Raw genomic sequence first — 19,505 nt, 5'->3', positions numbered from 1 at the left:
TAAGCAAAATGCAGTAGTGATTTGGGATAAGTTAAAACTTAATGACTGTAACTTTATATAAAATAGCTCTGGAAGTCTTGATAGACATTTTCATGTAATTCAAAAGAAGATAAATATCTTCTACTTAGTGATTTGAGGCAAGGGCCTTAGAAATAAACACTTCCTATTCTAAAATATTTCCAAGGTTTAAAAACTATCTGCAACATTCTTTCTGTATGTATTGATAGCAAACTGTTAACATCTTCCTCTGCTACTGCTGGGTGAATGCTTCTCGCTCTGAAATAGACTGGCTGCCACACCTGCCCTGGGAGTCTGTGTCCAGAGTGGGGAATCTGCCTGTCATCTCAAGTCTTGGTAAAACAGCCTTCACCCCAACACCCACAGAAACTCCCAGTGGAGAAACAGTGAACTAGCTAACATCCTTTACTTTGATTTTCCTGTATGGTATAAAACAGTAACTTTAAAAAGGAAAGTCTGTGATAAATACAAGCTTCTAGCTTTCTCCAGTGAGCTTCTTGGATTCCCTGTTGATCTATGCCTTAAACCCAGAATTCTTGCCCTTAGAAATTTCTAGATCATGGCATTTTCAAGTTTATGGAGGGGCTGGGAAGTAGTGGAGTGGGGTGGCGCACTGCTTCCTGTTCTCTGAGGCAGTGATGGAGAACTGATTGTGAAGTCAACACGATTAGTTCTAATGTGACTCCTATTGAATAACGAATAAGTAGTTCAGATTGCACGGGAAGTTCACCGATACTGCGTCACTGACATTGGTGGAAAGGCAGCTGGCTCAGCTGATTTCTTGATTAATCTGAAATTTGTGGAGTTTGAGCCATTGGGTGTTTGGACTTAAAATCTGAGTAGATGTTAACTACATATCCTCAGGGAGGGGGTCTCAGTATGTTCTGTGTCCAGTGATAGTAGTTGATTACCTACCCATGAATAGAATGTTTTAACTACTTGGCTTTTATTAAGATGATAATTTTTTTGTTTTTCTGATTAAATTTATTTCAGATTAGTTATAGCTCACTTGTCTTGCACATTTTTGTAATATTACCCATAATATTTCTGCGAATCTTGAAATAATGAAAAATTTTTAGGGAAAGAGTTGTTTTAAGGCCCATATTCCTTAGATACTTATTTTACTGGACCGGAACTTACTGACTTACATATATGTGAGTTTTAAAAAATTTAAATGTGATAAGCTTGGTAATTTTCTTTTAGGCATCCTTCAGTTTTTCCTTGGTTAAATGACTCGAATTCTTGAGGTTTTTCAATACATACCTCTTGGCAGTAAGAATCATTCACATAAGTCTCTTTCTTCTAATAAGATTTTATTCAACAAAAATGATAGAAAACTTAGGAATGTGAGTAGGTTTTTATTTCTGAACCATATTTTTAATCACATGAAGTGAAAACTGGCTACTCACAAAAGTGACTTCTTGGGTTTTGTTTTTTCCTGGCATATTTTCCTAGACTGATCCTGTTGAGAGCTCATATGTACAGAACCCGACCATCAAGTCTTACATCCAGCCAGGTCCACATCCCCTTTACATCTAGTGAAGCTGAGCCAGTGTAGGTGCCGCAGAGGAGCAGTCTTGCTCCCCAACTTTTCACTGTGACAAGAAAGGGGAGCTGACAAGCAAGTAAAGTCTGGCTCCTGTTCGCCAGCTCTGGCGCACAGTAGCCTAGTGTAGTGGGGATCATTGCATTTGAGTGATAGTGTAGCTAGGAGAATAATGCTAAAGTAGAAAATTGTCCCTCAGACTTCAGCTACAATGGACTAAGTTTAATTCTAGAGTAGTCATTATTTTAACTATGTCGGTGCACGGCCGTGCCAGGTGCCATCCTCACACCTCAGGTCTTCTGGGTAGGACTCAGCACCTGTCATTTTATAAGTGGAGCTTCAGAGTGCCCTGGTGGCACTGAATCATTGACTCTGTAACTGCTACTCAGTAATAGACACTCAGCTAAGTCGTGCCTTTCCTAGTGTGAGATCAGTGTTGCTTCTGCACCTCATGTCATTCATGGGCTTGAGCACCCCAAGTCCAGTCTTCTGAGCAGAGCACCTTCTCCAGCAGTCAGGCGCTGTTACTGGGCCTCAGGGAGTGTGGGGTCCTCGTCCAGCCCCACGGTTTTGACCTGGCCCCTTTGTGCCCAATTCCTCTCCAGAGCTGCCTCTGGCATCCAATAGAAGCAGACAGTCCGGGCGGAGCTGTCTGCACTGCAGTGTGAGTTGTAGTCCGATTCTGACTTCCTTTTTCCACCCTGCGACACTTATTTTGAGTTATCACCATTGAAATCGAGCCTACAGACAGCAGTGCCATGACACACCATCCACACCTTGAACAGGTGTCAGCTTTTGGCCCTGTTTTTTTCAAGTCTGTCTCGAAAGAAAATATCCTAGAGAGTTGAATCACTCCCTCCTTCCCTCTCCCCGCTCCCCTCCCACACCTATCAGAACAGCCTGAAATTGGTATCTCCTCTGTCGTGGTTTTGCACGTCTGTTTCATTTATATTCATAAACAATGTGATACGAAAACATTTGTTGAGTATTCAAATTTGACACAATGTTTATTTGTATCTTTCTGCAACTTTTATTGTTCCTTATTACAGTTTTGAGGTTTCCTCATACAGATTCACGTCTGTGTGGTTCTATCACTGTTGCATTCTTCATTCTGTGGCTGTGCCTCAGCTATTTATCATTCTCCTGTTGGCCGACATTTAGTGGTCTCCAGTGTCTTGTTCTTACAGTCAGTGCAGAAGTGACCATCCTCACAGCTGCCTGATGGTCAAATTGCAAATGTGCAGTTTGTCTAGCGCAGATGCCTACTGGTGAAATTAGTGGGTTCTGTGTATATGCATTTTCAACTTGAACCAGATCTTGCCGAGTTATTCTCCACAATGGTTGGGCCATTTCCACTCCTTTCAGCAGTACGTGGTCTGTAGGAGCCCTCCACTGCCCACATCCCCACTAAGCTTTGGTACTGTCAGGTTTTAATTTTGCTCATTTGATGGGTATGGGGTGGCATTTGCCTCTCTTTGATTTCAGGTGGTTCAGCATCTTTCTATATGCTTATGGCCATTGGTAACTTCCTATTCATGTCTTTTTTCCACTGTCCCATTGAATTATTATCCAGTTACTTTGTGAGTGTTCTTCGTATATTCTGAACACTAATCCTTAGCTGGCCATATGCATTGCAAGTATTTTCTTCCAGTCTGTGTCCTATTTTTCAATTTTCTTTGTGGTATCTTTTTGTCTTGCAACAGTTTTTGTTTTAAAGTGGCAGTATTTATCAGTCTTTTACTTTATGACTTATTATAAAGTAATTATCAAGATTTTCTTTGATATTACCTTCTAAAATTTTTTATAAATTTTGTTTTTACATGTTTAGGCCTTTATCAGCTGAAATTTATTGTTATTTATTGTGGGAAGTAGGGTTTAATCAGTTTCTAATGTGAACTAACTCACATCTCCTCATTGATTCATAAAGCTGTCTCTACTTTATTAAATTGTTCTACTTGGGGCTATGTATATTTTTTCATTCTTCTTTTTGTCTGCCTGCCCCTACACCAGCATCTGATCTTGCTACATCTTGCTACAGTCCCAAAATAACCCTGGGATCTGGTATGGTTGGCTCCTTCCACCGACCTTAATCTTCTGTTTTTCTTGATATTTTACCATATGAGTTTTAGTTTCAGCTTGTCAGGCTCCATGTAGGGCATTTGATGCAAACTGCACTGCACTTTCAGAGTTGTCTGAGAAGAACCGACACCTTCATGTGTTACGTTTCCATCTCTGAACTGGCATGTGTACATATCGCTGAGATCTTCTTTTTTATCCTTCAATAATGTTCACTTTCCTCATGAATGTACTCCATATTGCTTGCTAGGCCTGTGCCATGTTTTAGGTACCTTAAAGGGTTGTTTTTTTTTTTTTTTTGTTTTGTTTTGCTATGGTGAATGAGAACTTTTTAAAATAAATTTTCTTTTGAAGCAGTGCTAAACTTTGTGAACACTGTTAATCTTGTACCTGGTACCCTCGATTCTTTTCTAATTCTGAAACTTCCTCTTGGGTCTTTTCTGTAAATTCTAATGATAATTTAGTTTCATATTAATTGATATAAGCTTTTATATAGCCTTTCTGTGTTCTTTTTTCATGTTAAGTTATAAATGTTAAGTTTTTAGATGTTAAGTTGCAAGCTATTTAAAAGAAAACTAAATTCAAATTAAATACAACTAAGCAGAAATTTTTAAGGAGTTCAATCTTTATGTTAAGGTGAAATGGCAGTTACATAGTGATAAGATTAGAGAGATCATCTACTTTTCTCTACTACTTTTCCCTTATTTTAGAATATTCTGCGTCTTTATGCAAAACTGGTTTGATGCTTGGTTAGCATCCTAAGAGGAAGTCACTCTTTGTGTCATTTCTTTATACTTTGCTGGCTAAGTCGTAATTTTTTTCCTCCAATAACATCCAGTAAAATCACAGATTCTTTTATTCAAAGACATATATATAGAGTGCCTCAGAATGAAGATACAGTTTATAACTAAATTTTTATGCAAACTTTCAGTTCCACCACTGTTAAGTAATCTAACTCCCATCTTTGAAAATTAATTTTTGCAAAAAATCCAATGATCAACCTATCAGTATCTGTTTTCTCTCTCCCTGCACAGTAAATCCACAAATCCAGACTTGTGTTCCATATATGTAATCTACACTCTGTAGATAGAAGCTCAGGAGTTAAAGGATTCTTTTAATTATTTTGATTTTAAATCTCGCTAAAAGCTCCTCTTAGACATTTTCTAGAATGAATATGGCATTTTCAGATGAAGTTGAAAATTAATATCCTTATGTTTGTGTAAACTATATGTTATGACTCGTTTTCTTCTGTAGATTCTTTTTCCAAATTATTTTTTTAATTTTCTAACAAACTATTTTTATAACTGAACAAATGTTTCATTTGTACACATTACAGACAGAAATTTAAATTATCAGCATTATGAAAATTTTAGCTTTATTGAAGTATTTTGCCTCATTGATGTTTTGTTTGACCTTATTTACTCTGATTTACTTCTAGTGATGTTCAAAATAGATGGAATGTTTCATGACATTTATTTCCCCTTTCTGCCCCTGGATTCAGATCGCAGACTGCACTCCACTTCCTGTTCACACACCAACCTTAAGGAAAAAGGGATGCTCTGGTTCAACTGGTTTTCCACCAAAGGTACACTCAGTCCAGTTATGACATGTTGTGTTCTGAAGGGGGAGAATAGAGAATGGATTTCTTCTGCTTTCTTATTTTTTGTCATATTCACTGTTGGTTTCCCCAAAATTACAAACATAAAAGCTTAGAAAATAAATACATAAATGTAAATAATCACTTTTTAGAAAGGTAGGAGGTATGTGTATAAAGGGTTTTTTTTTCTTTTTGGCCTCCACCTTCTTAAATTCAGTGTCTTTGAAGTGAAGAGTAATGCTTGGAGGGTATATTTTAAGGAGACCGTGACAACTAATTTGAGGCCATTTGTGCAAGAATCTTAGGTTAAAGATAATAAACCACTGAGAAAGAGAAATGGCTATTGAAAAATTCAGGTAAATTTTCATTCTACTTAACATGACTGTGTTTGAAAATTGCATATGGTAGAATATGATTATTTAGCTGCTTATCTTAAGCTCCGACAGTAAAATTCTAGAAATTGGAAAAACTGATATGTCCCTCCTCAAAATATAAACCTTTTGAATAAACCACAAAAGAAAAAAGAGGCTGATGAACCAGAAAAACTAATAAATAAGGAAAAAACATACCTGGTATTAAAAAGACTACAGACTGAATAACCTATTCTAGATGAAGCAAGATTTTAATGCCAGAGAGAACATGAATAAAATAAAGGCAATAAATATGTTCAAAGAGGTAAGAAAGAAAGTATGTTGGTAACATGGGAACAGGATAAGGCACTTACCAAAAAAAAAAAAACTAACATTTTTTTTCCCACAAGGACTTGCATGAAAATATAACTGCTGAAATAAGTAACTATAGATGGCTGTGGCAGCAGAATAAACTAACTGATAACAGAAATGAACATTTAGCAGAAGCTTAGGTGGAAAATATATAAACTATATGACAGAGATAGTGTCAAGATCCATATGGGAGATACCTATATAGATTCATTTCACTATGTGTGTGTGTATAAAGCTATACATAGATCTGTTGCAATCCATGTCAAATTTTCATGGCATTGAATACAGAAAAAGAAAGAACTTTACCAAAATTTGTGTGGAACTCCAAAAGACCCTGCATAGTCAAACCCATCTTGAGAAATAGGAACAAACTTGGAATATCATACTTCCTGGTTTCAAACTATATTACAACCTTATAGTAATCAAAACAGTATATTAGTATTAAAAGTGACACACAAGTCTATAGACCATCATAGAGAATCCCCATAAATTCATATTTTTTTTTACCACACATATGGTCAATTAATTTATGAAAAAGAAATCAGGAATATGCAGTGGGGAAAGAGTAGTCTTTGCAGTAAATGGTGCTGGGAAAATTGGACAGCTAAGTGCAAAAGAGTGAAACTGGATCTCTTCCTTACAGTGACTTAGAATGCATTCAACACATGACTCTAAGACTTAAAACCAAAACCCCTAGAAGAAAACAGAGATAGTAGTAAGTTCATTGACAGCAGTCTTGGCATTGAATTTTTTGATTTGACACCTCAAGCAAAAAACAAGTGCAACAACATCAAACTATAAAGCTTTTGCATGGTAAAGCAAACCATCACTAAGTGAAAATGTGGGTTGCTGAAAGGGAATAAAACGTTTGTAAATCAAATATCTGATAGTGTTTTATATAAATATAGACATGTATACACATATATGTATGTGTAGACACATATATGTATGTGTGTATGTGTATATATATGTATATATAAATAACATCAGCGGCATAAGAATTCACAAACTAGAAAAAAATTAAATTGACGATAAAGCGGCAGAGAAACCGGTATTTTTTCCAAAGGAGATATCCAAATACATGATAATAGGTTTGTGAAAGTGCTTTCCATCAATCTTTCTGAAAGTGCTTTGCATCACCTATCTAGGGAAATGCAAATCGAAACCACAATGAGATATCACCTCACACATGTTAGGATGGTCATCATGGAAAAGACAAGAGCTAGCAAATGCTGGTGAGAATGTAGAGTATAGGCAACCTATGCTAGTGAGAACATAATGCAGCCACTGTGCACAACAGATTGGTTCCTCAAAACCTTAACAGAACGACCACACAGTCCAACATTTCCCTTTGCAATCATATAACCAAGGAAAACAAAGTTGCTGTCAAGATTCCGACCCCCGTGTTCATCGCAGCATTATTTGTGATGACCAGAACATGGGGCAGCCTCATTGTCTGTCAGTGGAGAGATGATTCAAGAGAGTGTAGTATGCATGGTGACATCATAGATGCAACTTGAAGGTACTGTGCTGAGTGAAATGTCAAGTTGTGATGGACAAACACTAGATGATCTCACTTAACGTGTTCAAGCTAAAACATCTGAATTCATAGAAATAAAGAACATTTTGGTGGTTGTCCGAGGTGAGGGGTGCGGACGGGGGACAGTGGGGCCAGGGAAAGGAAGGGGTGGCCAAAGGGAACAAACTTGCAGTTGTGAGAGCAGTAAATTCTGGACAGTAGATCAAGGTGATTATGGTTAGCGAAACTGTATTGTATATTTGAAACCTGCTTAAGACAGTAGACCTTAAACGTTCTTATCACAAGAAAAAAGTAACCACAAGAGGTGGTGGGTGTCAACTAAGTTTGTGGTAATCACTTTGCAATATACACATGTATCAAATCATCATATTATTCACCCCAAATTAATACCGTGTTTCGTGTCAGTAAAGTCAATGAAACTGGAGAAAAATTACTTCTGCAAGGAAGTGCTTCAGCAAGAAGAGATATAAAAACAAGACAGATACAGGAAAAATGGTAAATAGATTTCTTGGAGGACTTTACTGTCATCTGTCAAAGCAAGGCCCCTCCACTCAGTAAATATCAAAGAAAAATGTGTTCACTTAAAACCATTCAGAACTAAATACAAACACAATAGAAGTGAGTGTAAACATCAGTCGACGTGTCTGAGGAGAAACTGTACCAATTGGGTAGCATTTTAGTTACTCCAGTGAAATCCCAGCCAGACGTCCTAAATTGCAAGTTCCTATCCATCACATATTAGTGGTGTGAACTTCAGCAAATTACTTATTTCTCTGTGCTTCCATTTCTTCATTAAAAAATGAAGATTATAATAGTACCCAACTCAGTGGATTCTTTTGAATTTTAAACAAGCTTAATATTTCTTTCCAGAGAAGAGAGCCTGGCGGAATGGTATCATAGAAATTTGTTTAAATGTTGGCAGAGTAAGAAAAGTAAGCACATAAGCACATGTGGATCTTAAGTTAAAGGGAATAAACAGAAGGTTGGCAAATAAAAGGTGAAATTAATCCTGCAAAAGGAAATGCTGTTCATCCATTGCATTGAGGCAGGAAAGGCAAAAGAAAATATGGTAAAACCAGTATCCTAACCTGTGTGGTAAATGGTCCCTAATCTTAGTGACCAAACAGAAGGTCTCTCGTTGGGCACACGGTTTTGTGAGTATGGATCGGTAAAGACTCAAATGGAAGTTCTCACAGGCAGTGGTCTAAAGGTATGTAAAAAGAATGAAAATAAAGAAAATTAGAGGTCACAGATATGTAACATCAATGTAACATGGAGTTTCAGGCTCACAACATCAAGTAGTATGGATGAGTTGGCCGTGGGTGCCCCTCAGTGCTAATATTTGATGGGAGCATCCCAATAGTACCTCCATTAAGACATAATTCTAAAAAATGTTTTAGATGCATCTCCCTGGTGACAGTTGACGAGTATTTTCACGTGTTGTGGCCCTCTGCATGCCTTCTTTGGAAGTGTCTATGTGGGGCTCCTGCCCATTGTTCATTGGCTTGTTTCCTTTTGCTGAATTAAGTTAAGTTCTCTGTAGGTCTTGGATAGCAGCCCCTTGTCAGATGTATGATGCGCAAATACTTTCTCCCACACAGGAGGGTCTCTTTTGGGTTCAATGATAGTTTCTTTCACTAGAAAGAAGCTGTTTATTTTGATGTAATCCCACTTCTTTTTATTATTCTCTTGCTGTTGGAGATGAGCCCATAAAGACACCATTGTCATGGCATGTTGTACCTGTGTGTTCATCAGTGTTTATTGTTTCAGGTCTGAGTCTTGGATCCATCCTGAATTAATTTTTGTTAGTGTGAGATAATTGGTCTAGTGTCACTGGTTTCTAGTTTGCCCACCACACTTTGTCAGACAGCCTTTTCTTTTCCCCAGTGTTATCTCTTGGCTTCTCTGTTGTAGCTTAAGTTCCATATAAGTGTGGATTTATTTCTGGGTTCTCAATTCTATTCCATTAGTAGTTTGAATTGTTCTACATTATTTTAAATTTCATTTCTTTCTTTTTAAAAAATAATTTATTGGCCCTCCTGGTGGCACAGCAGGTTAAAGCACAGCACTAAGACGCTAAAGCCACTTCCGCATGAGTTTGATCCCCACCTGCCCTGGAGGTGACCACAGGGCGCGGCAGACCTCTCCTGACCCACCCGCTGCTCCCCTCAGCAGTGTACTTCATCGATCTGCCTGTTCTGCTCCCCACTCTGTCACTGGTGGCCTCTCGCCACCCCTGAGCCTCTGGCCTGTACCCCAGTTCTGTATGTACAAATAAATAAATCTTTAAAAAAATAATGATAATTTATTATTTTATGTAAAAAACATTTGGGCCCCCCCACCCCCAATCAGGTAACTCCAGGTAGGGTTTCCCCTTGCCCACTGTGCTCCTCTCTCTTTGTCCCTTCCCCTCCTCCATCCCCTCCATCTTTGGATGCTTCAGTTCTGTCATCCGTTTTCAAGAGTTAGCTTTTAGCTTTGTGTTTTTCTGACTGTTAGTTTGGTTTCTCTGTATTCCACATACCAGTGACACCAGCCAATGTTTATCTTTTCCTTCTGACTTATTTCACTTACCATTACCTGTTCCAGCTCCACCCATATTGCTATACATAGCATGAGTTTGTATTTTTGATTGCTGAGTAATATTCCCCTGTGTGTATGTGCCTCATCTTCTTGATCCACTCACTTGTGTTTGGCACTTAGATGTTTCCATAGCCTGGCCCTTGTAAGTAGTGCTGCTATTTTCATAGGTAGTGCAGGTTTTCTTTCGAATTACAGTTTCTTGTATTTGGGGACTAGATACCTAGGAGTAGAATTGCTGGTTTATAAAACAGACCCATTTTTAGTCTTTTGAGACACTGCTTTCCAGAGGGGCTGGGTCAGTCAGCATTTCCACCAGCAATATAAGAGGGCTCCTTTTTCTCTGTACCCCTGCCAGAACTTGTTTCTGGTCATTTCGATATGGGCCATTTTCACTGAGGCGAGTTGACAAGTATTTTTGTAAGGAATTGATTATATTTTATGAAAAATTGTTGTTACATTTTTCATGACTGCAGTCACGTTTTAGTTGCTATTTCAGACATGTGTTGTTACCCTTTAGAAGAAGAGAACAAACTTAGCTTGCACAGTTGATTAATTGTAATAAAGCCTTCAGAACCAATGAGTATAAATTAACCTTCCATCTTTGGAGTTAATGTATTTTGAACAATTGAAAAACTTACTGCTAAAAATTTGTTCCTGATAGTTCCTCAAAAGAGTAAAAATTAATCTATGAGAAACAATGTTGAGCGAAATTTTATATGATGTTAACAAATCAGGTACTTGTATTTTTAATCACAGATATGGAGGCCCATAGTCTTGACCTAACTAATACTTTATGTAGTTCTTGATTCTGTTTAGAAGCATCTTCTATATATGCGCCTAGATTATCAAGCTTTGAAAGATGGCAGTAGCAGACAGATCTGGGCTCACATTTTAACTCTGTTATTAGGTAATTTAATTCATCGATGAGTAATTTACTTAATCTGTCTAGCTATTATTTCTTTCAGCTACACAAGGAAATAACTATCTTTTCAGTGATATTGTGTCCATGGGATGAAGTCTGTGAAGGGCAGGCAAAATGTTTGTGTGTTGGCTGGTATTAGTTCTGCATAGGAGCAATTACAGCGTTAGTGGAAAAAATCATCTGTGTCCTACTTAGGATAGAATCAAATCCCAGTGCTGCTTTGAAACTGAGGGTCCTGAGGAATTTCTAAAATAGTGTTTGAGATTGACCACTGCTCTAGATTTGAGAGGCTTACCCATTTCTCCACTGCTCTGATTCGCCAGTCATTCTGTCTAAGATGGCCTACTTTTCTTCTTTGATTCTTTAAAAATTCTTTTGTGGGGTATAAATAATATATCCCAATGAATACAGGATAGGAATATCCTCTAGTTTTTTGATAAGTTGGTCTCAACTGAAATAAAATACTACTTCTTAAGTTTTTCATCAGTAGTGACATATGATTTGATTATTGGATAAAAATTTCTTATTAGTTTAAATTAGTCACACATATAAAAGAGAAATAACTAATCAAGTTAGCTTGCAAATGTAAAGAAATGTTTTGATTATTCTATAGTAGGCATGCTTCTGAGTACCATGTCTCAATGTTCATGTACCCTCCCAGTGAAGTACATGCTGTTATGGGCACATTATGGAATGAGCCAGTGAGACACAGAGGAACTGAGTAATTTGCTCATAAGTTTGCAGAGCAGAGTGAAAGAATGATTATTATAACTTATTACTAAAACTTGCTAAGAGTTGATTTAGACAGGAAAGGAATATTCCTGATCTCCCAAGTTTACATGGATTTACAGCCATGTAGATCAGACAAGACTTACCACTTTTAGACTGCCGTCTGGCTGGAAATACGACATGTGTTTCTGTTTGCTCAAGCATAGCACTGCCTGTTACCGTGGAAGGGAACAGGTTTGTGAAGTGTATTAAATCATTTACTGTAAGAACAAGAATTGTAAGTTACTTATTATTCATTTTTAAGAAAGTATAAAAAGGATATTAAATTTACTTATTTGTATAGATGCAGAATTACTCTCAGCTCTTTGCTTGAAAATTACCTTTAATCCTGAAGTTAAAATTTGCAATAAAAAAAGAAAAAATATTCATGGAGATCCAACTAAAAGTAGAGTTAAAATCTGAGCACAGATCTGTCTGATTCTGCCATCTCCCAAAGTTTAATAATTTTGATATTTTACAGTTTTTCACCTGGACATCAAGAGCGACTCTTTAGCTTCTATTTTTTAGCAATAATGTAACTTAGTATATCATTTAAATGTTTAAATAGGATATTTGAAATATTTAAAGAGACTAATAGAAAAATGTGGTATGAAATGCAAACCATTCAGTTTGCTCTTATTTAGGAAATAGTCTGAAAGCTGGAAGCTGGTGTAAGCTCAGACTCACATTATGGAAATCCTTTCAGTAATATGTATGTTTGTACCCCTTTGTTTTGCAGCGCAAGACTCATCAGTTTTTTGTCAAATCTTTTACTACTCCTACCAAGTGTCACCAGTGTACATCTTTGATGGTGGGTTTGATAAGACAGGGATGCGCCTGTGAAGGTAAGAGCAGAATGGCAAGAAAATGGCTTTAGAGCCCTAGAATTTACCATCTAAGTTGTAATCAGCTGAATATATCTGAATGTTTATTTTACTTACTATTTCATTTCTTTGGATAGAAGGAACAGAGCGCTTTAAAAGTTGAACTTTAAAAGTATCGCTTTAAAAGTATCAGAGAAACTCCACAGATGATCCCTAGAAACATTTTCTACGGGAGAGAGATTTATATATATTTCATTCATCCTAGTTTCATTATTCAGGTGAATTTGTGGCCTGCGAAACCATTAGCCTATGTGAAAGACGAGATACGAAAGTTATCCATGAATCTGTTCATTTATTCTTGTCTTTCATTAGAGAAATACTAATTTATTAGAGAAATTAGTATAGGAAATCATGGAAATAATGCAGTGTGATATTTTTCCAGAAAATTAAATGTCCGTCCCTCCAAAGACATTTTATTCCTGGTATTAATAGCAGAGGTTTTTCCTGGGCCTCCCTCGTGGCTGGGGTTAAGTCTCAGCACTACCACTTCAATGGCTTGAGTTCAATCCCTGGCCAGGGAGTGACCGTGTGGCACAGCAGACCTCTCCTGTCTCCCCGCTGCTCCTCTCAGCAGTGTGTTTCAGTAGATCTGACTGTTGCTCCCCACTCTGTCACTGGTGAATCTTCCCACACTTCTGACCTAAACTCCCGTTCTTCTATGCAAAAGAAAAAAAATAGCAAATGTTTTTCCGTTCATACATTAATTCTTTCTGTCCTGTGTTTTGGACACTGGAGGTGCATTTCTGGGCAGAGACAAAGAAAAGCCTGCCCTCATGTAGCTCACATTCTGAGAGATGAGAGATCAGGATTCCTTTGAACAGAAAACAAAATATATTTCTTTTTCCTAAGACATCAGAGATAAAACGATTTTAAATCATCATGGGCGGTATTATGTCTTTTAGAAATACAGTTTTTTGTGAAATCAGGTTTACTACTATATAACAATGCCTCATATATGATTTACTAGTATATTTTATTTAAAAGATACAAAAGTAATTGCTATTTCAAATTCTAATATTAGTTCCCATTTCTTAGCTCTTAGGGTTAGAAGGGATCGTGAAGAGAGGTCATTCCCTGAGGGGCATGTGCCCCTCTTACATGTTAGCTAGCCTGTATTTGAATGCTTGGAATAAGGGGAAATGAATACCATCTTCTAGCAGTGTGTTCTGTGTAGGTTAACTGTCACCACCAAAATGGGAGCTCTAGATTGCATGGTCTTAGCTAGCCCGTTAGTACACGATTAAGGCTGAAGAGGAGAGATTTGGGAGTTCAAGTGTATGACATAGTGACAGTGGGTGACATTATCCAGAAAAGTACATGTAGAGTGAAGATAAAACGTGTGAGGACTGAGCCCTTAGCAAACATAGTTAGGGTAGATAAAAAAGTAAAGGTAGCAAAGAAGTCTAAAATGAAATCCCCTAAATCATTGATAGGAATGGGTGTCTAATGTCACAGGAGAGAATAGAATATTTTTAAAGCCTTTTGTGATCTCAGAACTTAGTACTTATAAATGTTTTAAAGTTATAATAAGAAAGAATCCAGACACTACTTGACCTTAGGCCCCTAAAACAGGATATTTTGCAATCTCCCCAGACTCTGGCCTTCTAAAGCCCACTCTGTAAAGCTATGGAGACGCATTAGAAAGTGCTCAGGCTGTCAGGTTTTACAATAACAACTTTACAGCCTCTGAAGGTTGTCATCATTTTCTCTCTGGTTGGTAGAAATTAGATCCAGTGTAAGATTATTATTTTGCTTTTCCCCTGCCCTTTGGAGGTGGGAGTTTTGCTTGTCAAACAAATTATAACATATCCTCTTAGAGGCAAGAGATGTCTCACAGATGTTTGTCTAGTCTTCTGCAGTCACTACTAGACCATCTTGCTCTGTTGGCTTCATGGATTTATTAGTGATGTGCATAACTCATTGCCCTGTGCATAGCCTCACAGTGATAGACCTTCAGCTCTCATGTATTCTCCAGGATACACCCTTAGAATAGTTGTTTAAATAGATACTTTAAGTCTATAACTGCTCCCAGTAATTTCATTTTAAATATTTTAATCTTTAGTTCTTATCCCACCAAGTCTCAGTGTAATTTAGGAGTTTATTTTCATTTATCATTTTGTCTTCAGATCGCAAACTCAATATGTAGGCATCAGATGGCAATGCCGTGGCGGTATTGTTAACAGAGCGCTACCTGGATGCCGGCCATGTCCCTCACGGGCTCAGTGACCCAAGGCACATCGGATGAAATGGGGACAATTGTACCTCTTTACTTTGTCACAGGATAATTGAAAGCACTCAATAGCTCCTGAACTTACCATTATTTGTACCTCTTTAATATAACGTTTTCCAGAGACTGCAAAAACAGCAGATAGTTTAATGTTCGTTAGTGATGCTTGAAGGGAAATTTCAGGGCAGATAACAATTTGCAGTGAAATGAGTGAACTCCAGAAATTCCTGGTAACATTCAGGAATTCAAAGTCTAAATCAACCATTTCATCCCTACAGTTAGATTTTTCTTTTTAACTTCTTTGCCTCTCATTTTGATCATGAAGCTAACACATTGCAGTAAAAAAATGTAATTTTAAAAACTCACTATTTCTCATGGAAATTCTTATTGGTAAGCAAATAATTAGTTCCTACATGACAAAACAAGTTTTGAAAAAAAGTCAGAGAGAAGCATTCATCTAACGTAGCGCTTTGCGTAGAATGAATGTTCTGTGTATTTTAATTTCGTAAAAATGAATTTTTATTGAATATTATGTCTTTTTTTCCCTCCAAAAGCATGCGGCTTCTCGTGCCATATAACTTGTGTAAACAAAGCTCCCACTGCTTGTCCAGTTCCTCCTGAACAGACAAAAGGCCCCCTGGGCATAGACCCGCAGAAAGGAATAGGAACCGCTTACGAAGGCCACGTTAGGGTGAGTATGCGTGGGCTGCGTTTAGATTAGTATTTTAAAACTTACGAAGTCTAGCCACCTTACACAGATGGCGACAGAAAATTAAGGGAATAAATGCATTTAATGATTTTATTTCATGTAATGGTTTGAAAACAAAAACTTACCCTTTGCTTAGAAGTAAATTTCAGAATGTCTCAAAATTGTCTTCACTCTCCTTATCTTGTAAGAAAAGATGTTGAAATCACCATAAAGGATCTTTGGCTCTTGTCTTCCTAAGGAAGTAGTTTACATTTATGAAGTAGGGGATATCGTCAGGACATAATCTTATTTACAATTTTGAATGATACTTAAAGTATAAGTTGCTTGTCACCTTTCTACTAAATTTGACATTTATGTTGCTTAGGGAAAGTATTATTTTAATGAATTCCTAGTGAAAGCTAAAATGGTACCATTTTAGAGATTTTCATGCTAAAATGGCATTCGGTGATTTCATCTTTTCATGTTGCTAATGACATTAATGATAGTTTATTGCTGCTTTGCCAACTACAGTGACAATTTTGTCTTCATTTTCACCTTGCAATTACCAAGTAATGGAAGGGACTCTGACTGACATGTTAATTTGAATTGTTTTTGTTTGCCTGTCTGAAACAAAACTAAGATCCCGAAGCCCGCAGGGGTGAAGAAGGGGTGGCAGCGATCCTTGGCAGTCGTTTGCGACTTCAAGCTCTTTCTGTATGACATTGCTGAAGGCAGAGCGTCGCAGCCCAGCGTCGTGATCAGTCAGGTGATTGACATGAGGTAAGCTTGTACAGGGACCTGTATCTCTGCAGCACAGGAATAAAACATGTTGGTTTTTCTTCAGTTCTCTTGTTGAAATCTAACTTCATGTTACTGTCCTAATGCTGTTACGTAAGATGGTTGACAATAGGACATAGGGTGTAGTGAGAGGACACGTTGGTGTGTGTTGAGTTTGTGGGAGCTAGGGGTCAATGAAAAGAAGCAAATTGCATCTAAAAGCCTAGGGTTAAGACTGCTGGGATAATGAAGGCCTGTTGTGTGTTACTTACCCTCAGGTCTTAGAGCATAATTCCAGTAAGAGCAGAGGAAACAAAAACCTCACAAGCAGGCCGCCCCTGAAATACGTAGTGAATGTGTAAACATTTGAGTAACTTTTCAGAATGTTTCTGGTCCATTCTTCACACACTCCCTCCTCTGGGACCACTCTCCTTTCCCTCTTCTGTAGGCCCAGACCCTCCCTGAGTGATCTCATGTACTCCCTTAGCTTCAGCTTCCCTGTCTGCTGGTGACTTGCAGACACATAGCTCCAATCCAGCTCTTTCTCCACTGTTCAAAACTAGGACTTACAGTTATTTCTCACACTGGCAGTCAAAACATCTTCCCCCAGAAATAAAGGTACGATAGGATGAAAAACAAGAAATAGTAGCATAGTGAAAAAGAAATAGTAGCATAAAAATCAAACAGAGCCTGCTGTAAGAGTTTCGATAGAGAAAAATATTGGGGGTAGGGGAGCCCAAGACTAAGGGGTCAGGCTTGCAAGACCAAGAGAATGACGTACCAGCAACCAAGTCAAGCAGTCACAAGGAAGGAATCATGTGAAAGAAGTCTGTCACAGGTGTTGGAGGGACAGCAGCTCAGATGACCTGTGTGGAGAGCTCTTGGTGTGTTTAAGGGGAGGGAGGAGGGCCCAGTCTGCCGGAGTCCTAGACACTGCCCTCTGCAGGTGTCAGCTCTTCCTGCACACTTACTAGCCTTGGGGCTGCGGTCACCAGCAATCATTTCTCTCAGTTACTCTTGATAAGTTAATGTTGGGCCCTACCAATTATAATGAGGGAAAAGCCAAATTCCCTGTGTAATTAAGTTTTGAGGATCAGGTCATATGTGTATTTGGAAACACATCCAAAACTACACACACAGGCCCACATACGCTGACTTCTGACCTTTCCCTGCAGGGATGAAGACTTTTCTGTGAGTTCAGTCCTGGCTTCTGATGTCATACATGCAAGTCGGAAGGATATACCCTGTATATTCAGAGTAAGTGTGCACTTTGTCTCTCTATATAAATCATAGACTTACTGAGAATAGGTTTCTTGATGTATCCATGTCACACAACACTTCACTCTGTAGGTGATTGGTGCTGAGTAGGTATTTAATTCGCAGAAGACCTATGGAAAATGTGAATGATGGTTTCTGAAATAGGTTTTCTTTTGGTTAATATATTTGAGTCATATCAGTTTTCAAATAAATACTGCCACGTGGAAAAATTGAATGTGAGGTTTCTCAGCATAGTAGCTTAAAGCAATAGTGATTTCTTTTTTACCATTCTGTGGGGCAGCTGTACACTTCTTTTGACATTGACCAGGGTCACTCCTGTGGCTCATTTCAACTCAATGGATCTGGAATCGCCAAACGACCTTACTCTCACATCCCGGGCCTTGGTGCTGGGGGTTCGCCAGGTGATCTTTGCTCTTTCTGTGGTGATTGAATAGTCTGGCTGAGCTTTCCATGGCTGACTTCCAAGAGAGCAAAAGAAACTGCCCAGCCTTTTAAGGACTCCGTCCAAAACAGGCGTAATAACACTCTGTATTTATTCTGTTGGTTGAAGCGAGTCATGAGGGTAGCAGAGGCCTGAGGGGCAGGGATGGACTCCATGTCTTGATAAGAAGACCGGAAATCCATAGGACAGTTGTTGGTCACCACCTTCGGAAGCTGTCTGCCATAGTGCGCTCACAAATTGGTGAACTGAAACAGTAAAGGGAAAAAGAAAAAGGCAGGAAGAAAAGGAAGAGGGAGAAAGTATAGGGGGGCAGGAGGTAGGGACTCCCTGCCCAGCAGTGTGCTGGGCGCTTGTCTGTGCCGGCTCCGACAAGGCTCAGGCAAACTCAGTTCCAGGTCGGGGACAGTTTATTCGGCCCCCAGCCACCACGGGAGCCCGCACAAGTACACAGTCTGCTGCTTGTTCTCACCGTCGGGTTCTGTTGTCACTGCTGCTTAAATTAGCTTTGACAAGAGATTCCTATAGGTGTAGTTAAAATCTGTCCTGATTGTGCAGTTTATATAATAATCTCATTTAAATATTGATTCAAGTATTCTGATTTTCTGTAAGATAATGGGAGTTATTGTCCTGAAGTAAGGGGAAGGGAGCTGTTAACACTTAGGACATTTTAAAACAAGTTGAAAATCAGAGTGGTGAGGTGTTTCCACACCTGAACATAGGGTCTGGTCTAGCCATGTGGCCTTGGGTAGTTAATTTCTCTGCATCATAGTTTTCTCACATATAAAATCAGGATGTTATAACAATACTGTCTCATGAAGGTACTGAGGAGGCTAAGCAAGTTAATGCCTGTAAGCACTTTGGTTAGTGTCCAGGGCTCTGAATTATTCAAGAAATGACATTTGCTGCTGCGACGTGAGCATCGATGCGTGTTTCAGAGGCGGTATTCTGGCAGTTAGTAGCAAAGAAAGTAGAAGTCATACTAAGATACAGTGGTAGTTGCTGTCTTTGTGGTTCTAATGCTGAAAACAGTCACTCTTCTGAATAGCTAGTATTGTCTAGTGAATGCTCATTTGTTGGCTAGCACTGAGCTAGCACAAGTCTGAAACTGACACCGACTGTCTGTTTCTCACATTGCGGGTACCGATTCCCTTTCCCAGGTCACATCTTCGCAGCTCTCGGCGTCGAGCAGCAAGTGCTCCATCCTGATGCTGGCAGACAGTGAGAATGAGAAGAGCAAGTGGGTAGGAGTGCTGAGTGAGCTGCACAAGATCCTGAGGAAAAACAAGTTCAGAGACCGCTCAGTCTATGTTCCCAAAGAGGCTTACGACAGTTCCCTGCCCCTCATTAAGACCACCCAGGCAGCTGCCATCATAGGTACGGATCTGTAACCGCTCCCACGGTACCCCAAGTGTTCGCTGATGTCCCTCATCAGCAGGG

At 38.6% G+C, this 19,505-nt stretch overlaps 1 protein-coding gene across 12 annotated transcripts in view; it reads left to right on the top strand.

Moving 5' to 3' along the window:
- CDC42BPA (CDC42 binding protein kinase alpha (DMPK-like)) overlaps positions 1–19,505 on the top strand; it is a 155,572-nt gene that overhangs the window by 120,997 nt on the left and 15,070 nt on the right. For all 12 annotated transcript variants that reach the window (XM_012730941.1, XM_004691036.2, XM_012730948.1 and 9 more), the window contains 6 exons: positions 5,142–5,225; positions 12,512–12,617; positions 15,438–15,574; positions 16,212–16,351; positions 17,524–17,605; positions 19,226–19,442. In XM_012730941.1, coding sequence (XP_012586395.1) covers positions 5,142–5,225; positions 12,512–12,617; positions 15,438–15,574; positions 16,212–16,351; positions 17,524–17,605; positions 19,226–19,442 — 766 coding nt within the window. The remainder of the gene's footprint in view (positions 1–5,141; positions 5,226–12,511; positions 12,618–15,437; positions 15,575–16,211; positions 16,352–17,523; positions 17,606–19,225; positions 19,443–19,505) is intronic.

The sequence above is a fragment of the Condylura cristata genome, unplaced genomic scaffold, assembly GCF_000260355.1.
Source record: "Condylura cristata isolate star-nosed mole 26May11 unplaced genomic scaffold, ConCri1.0 scaffold00029, whole genome shotgun sequence".
NCBI lineage: Eukaryota > Metazoa > Chordata > Mammalia > Eulipotyphla > Talpidae > Condylura > Condylura cristata.
The sequence above is the reverse complement of the archived record's forward strand: the minus strand, read 5'-3'. Positions and strand labels throughout refer to the sequence as shown.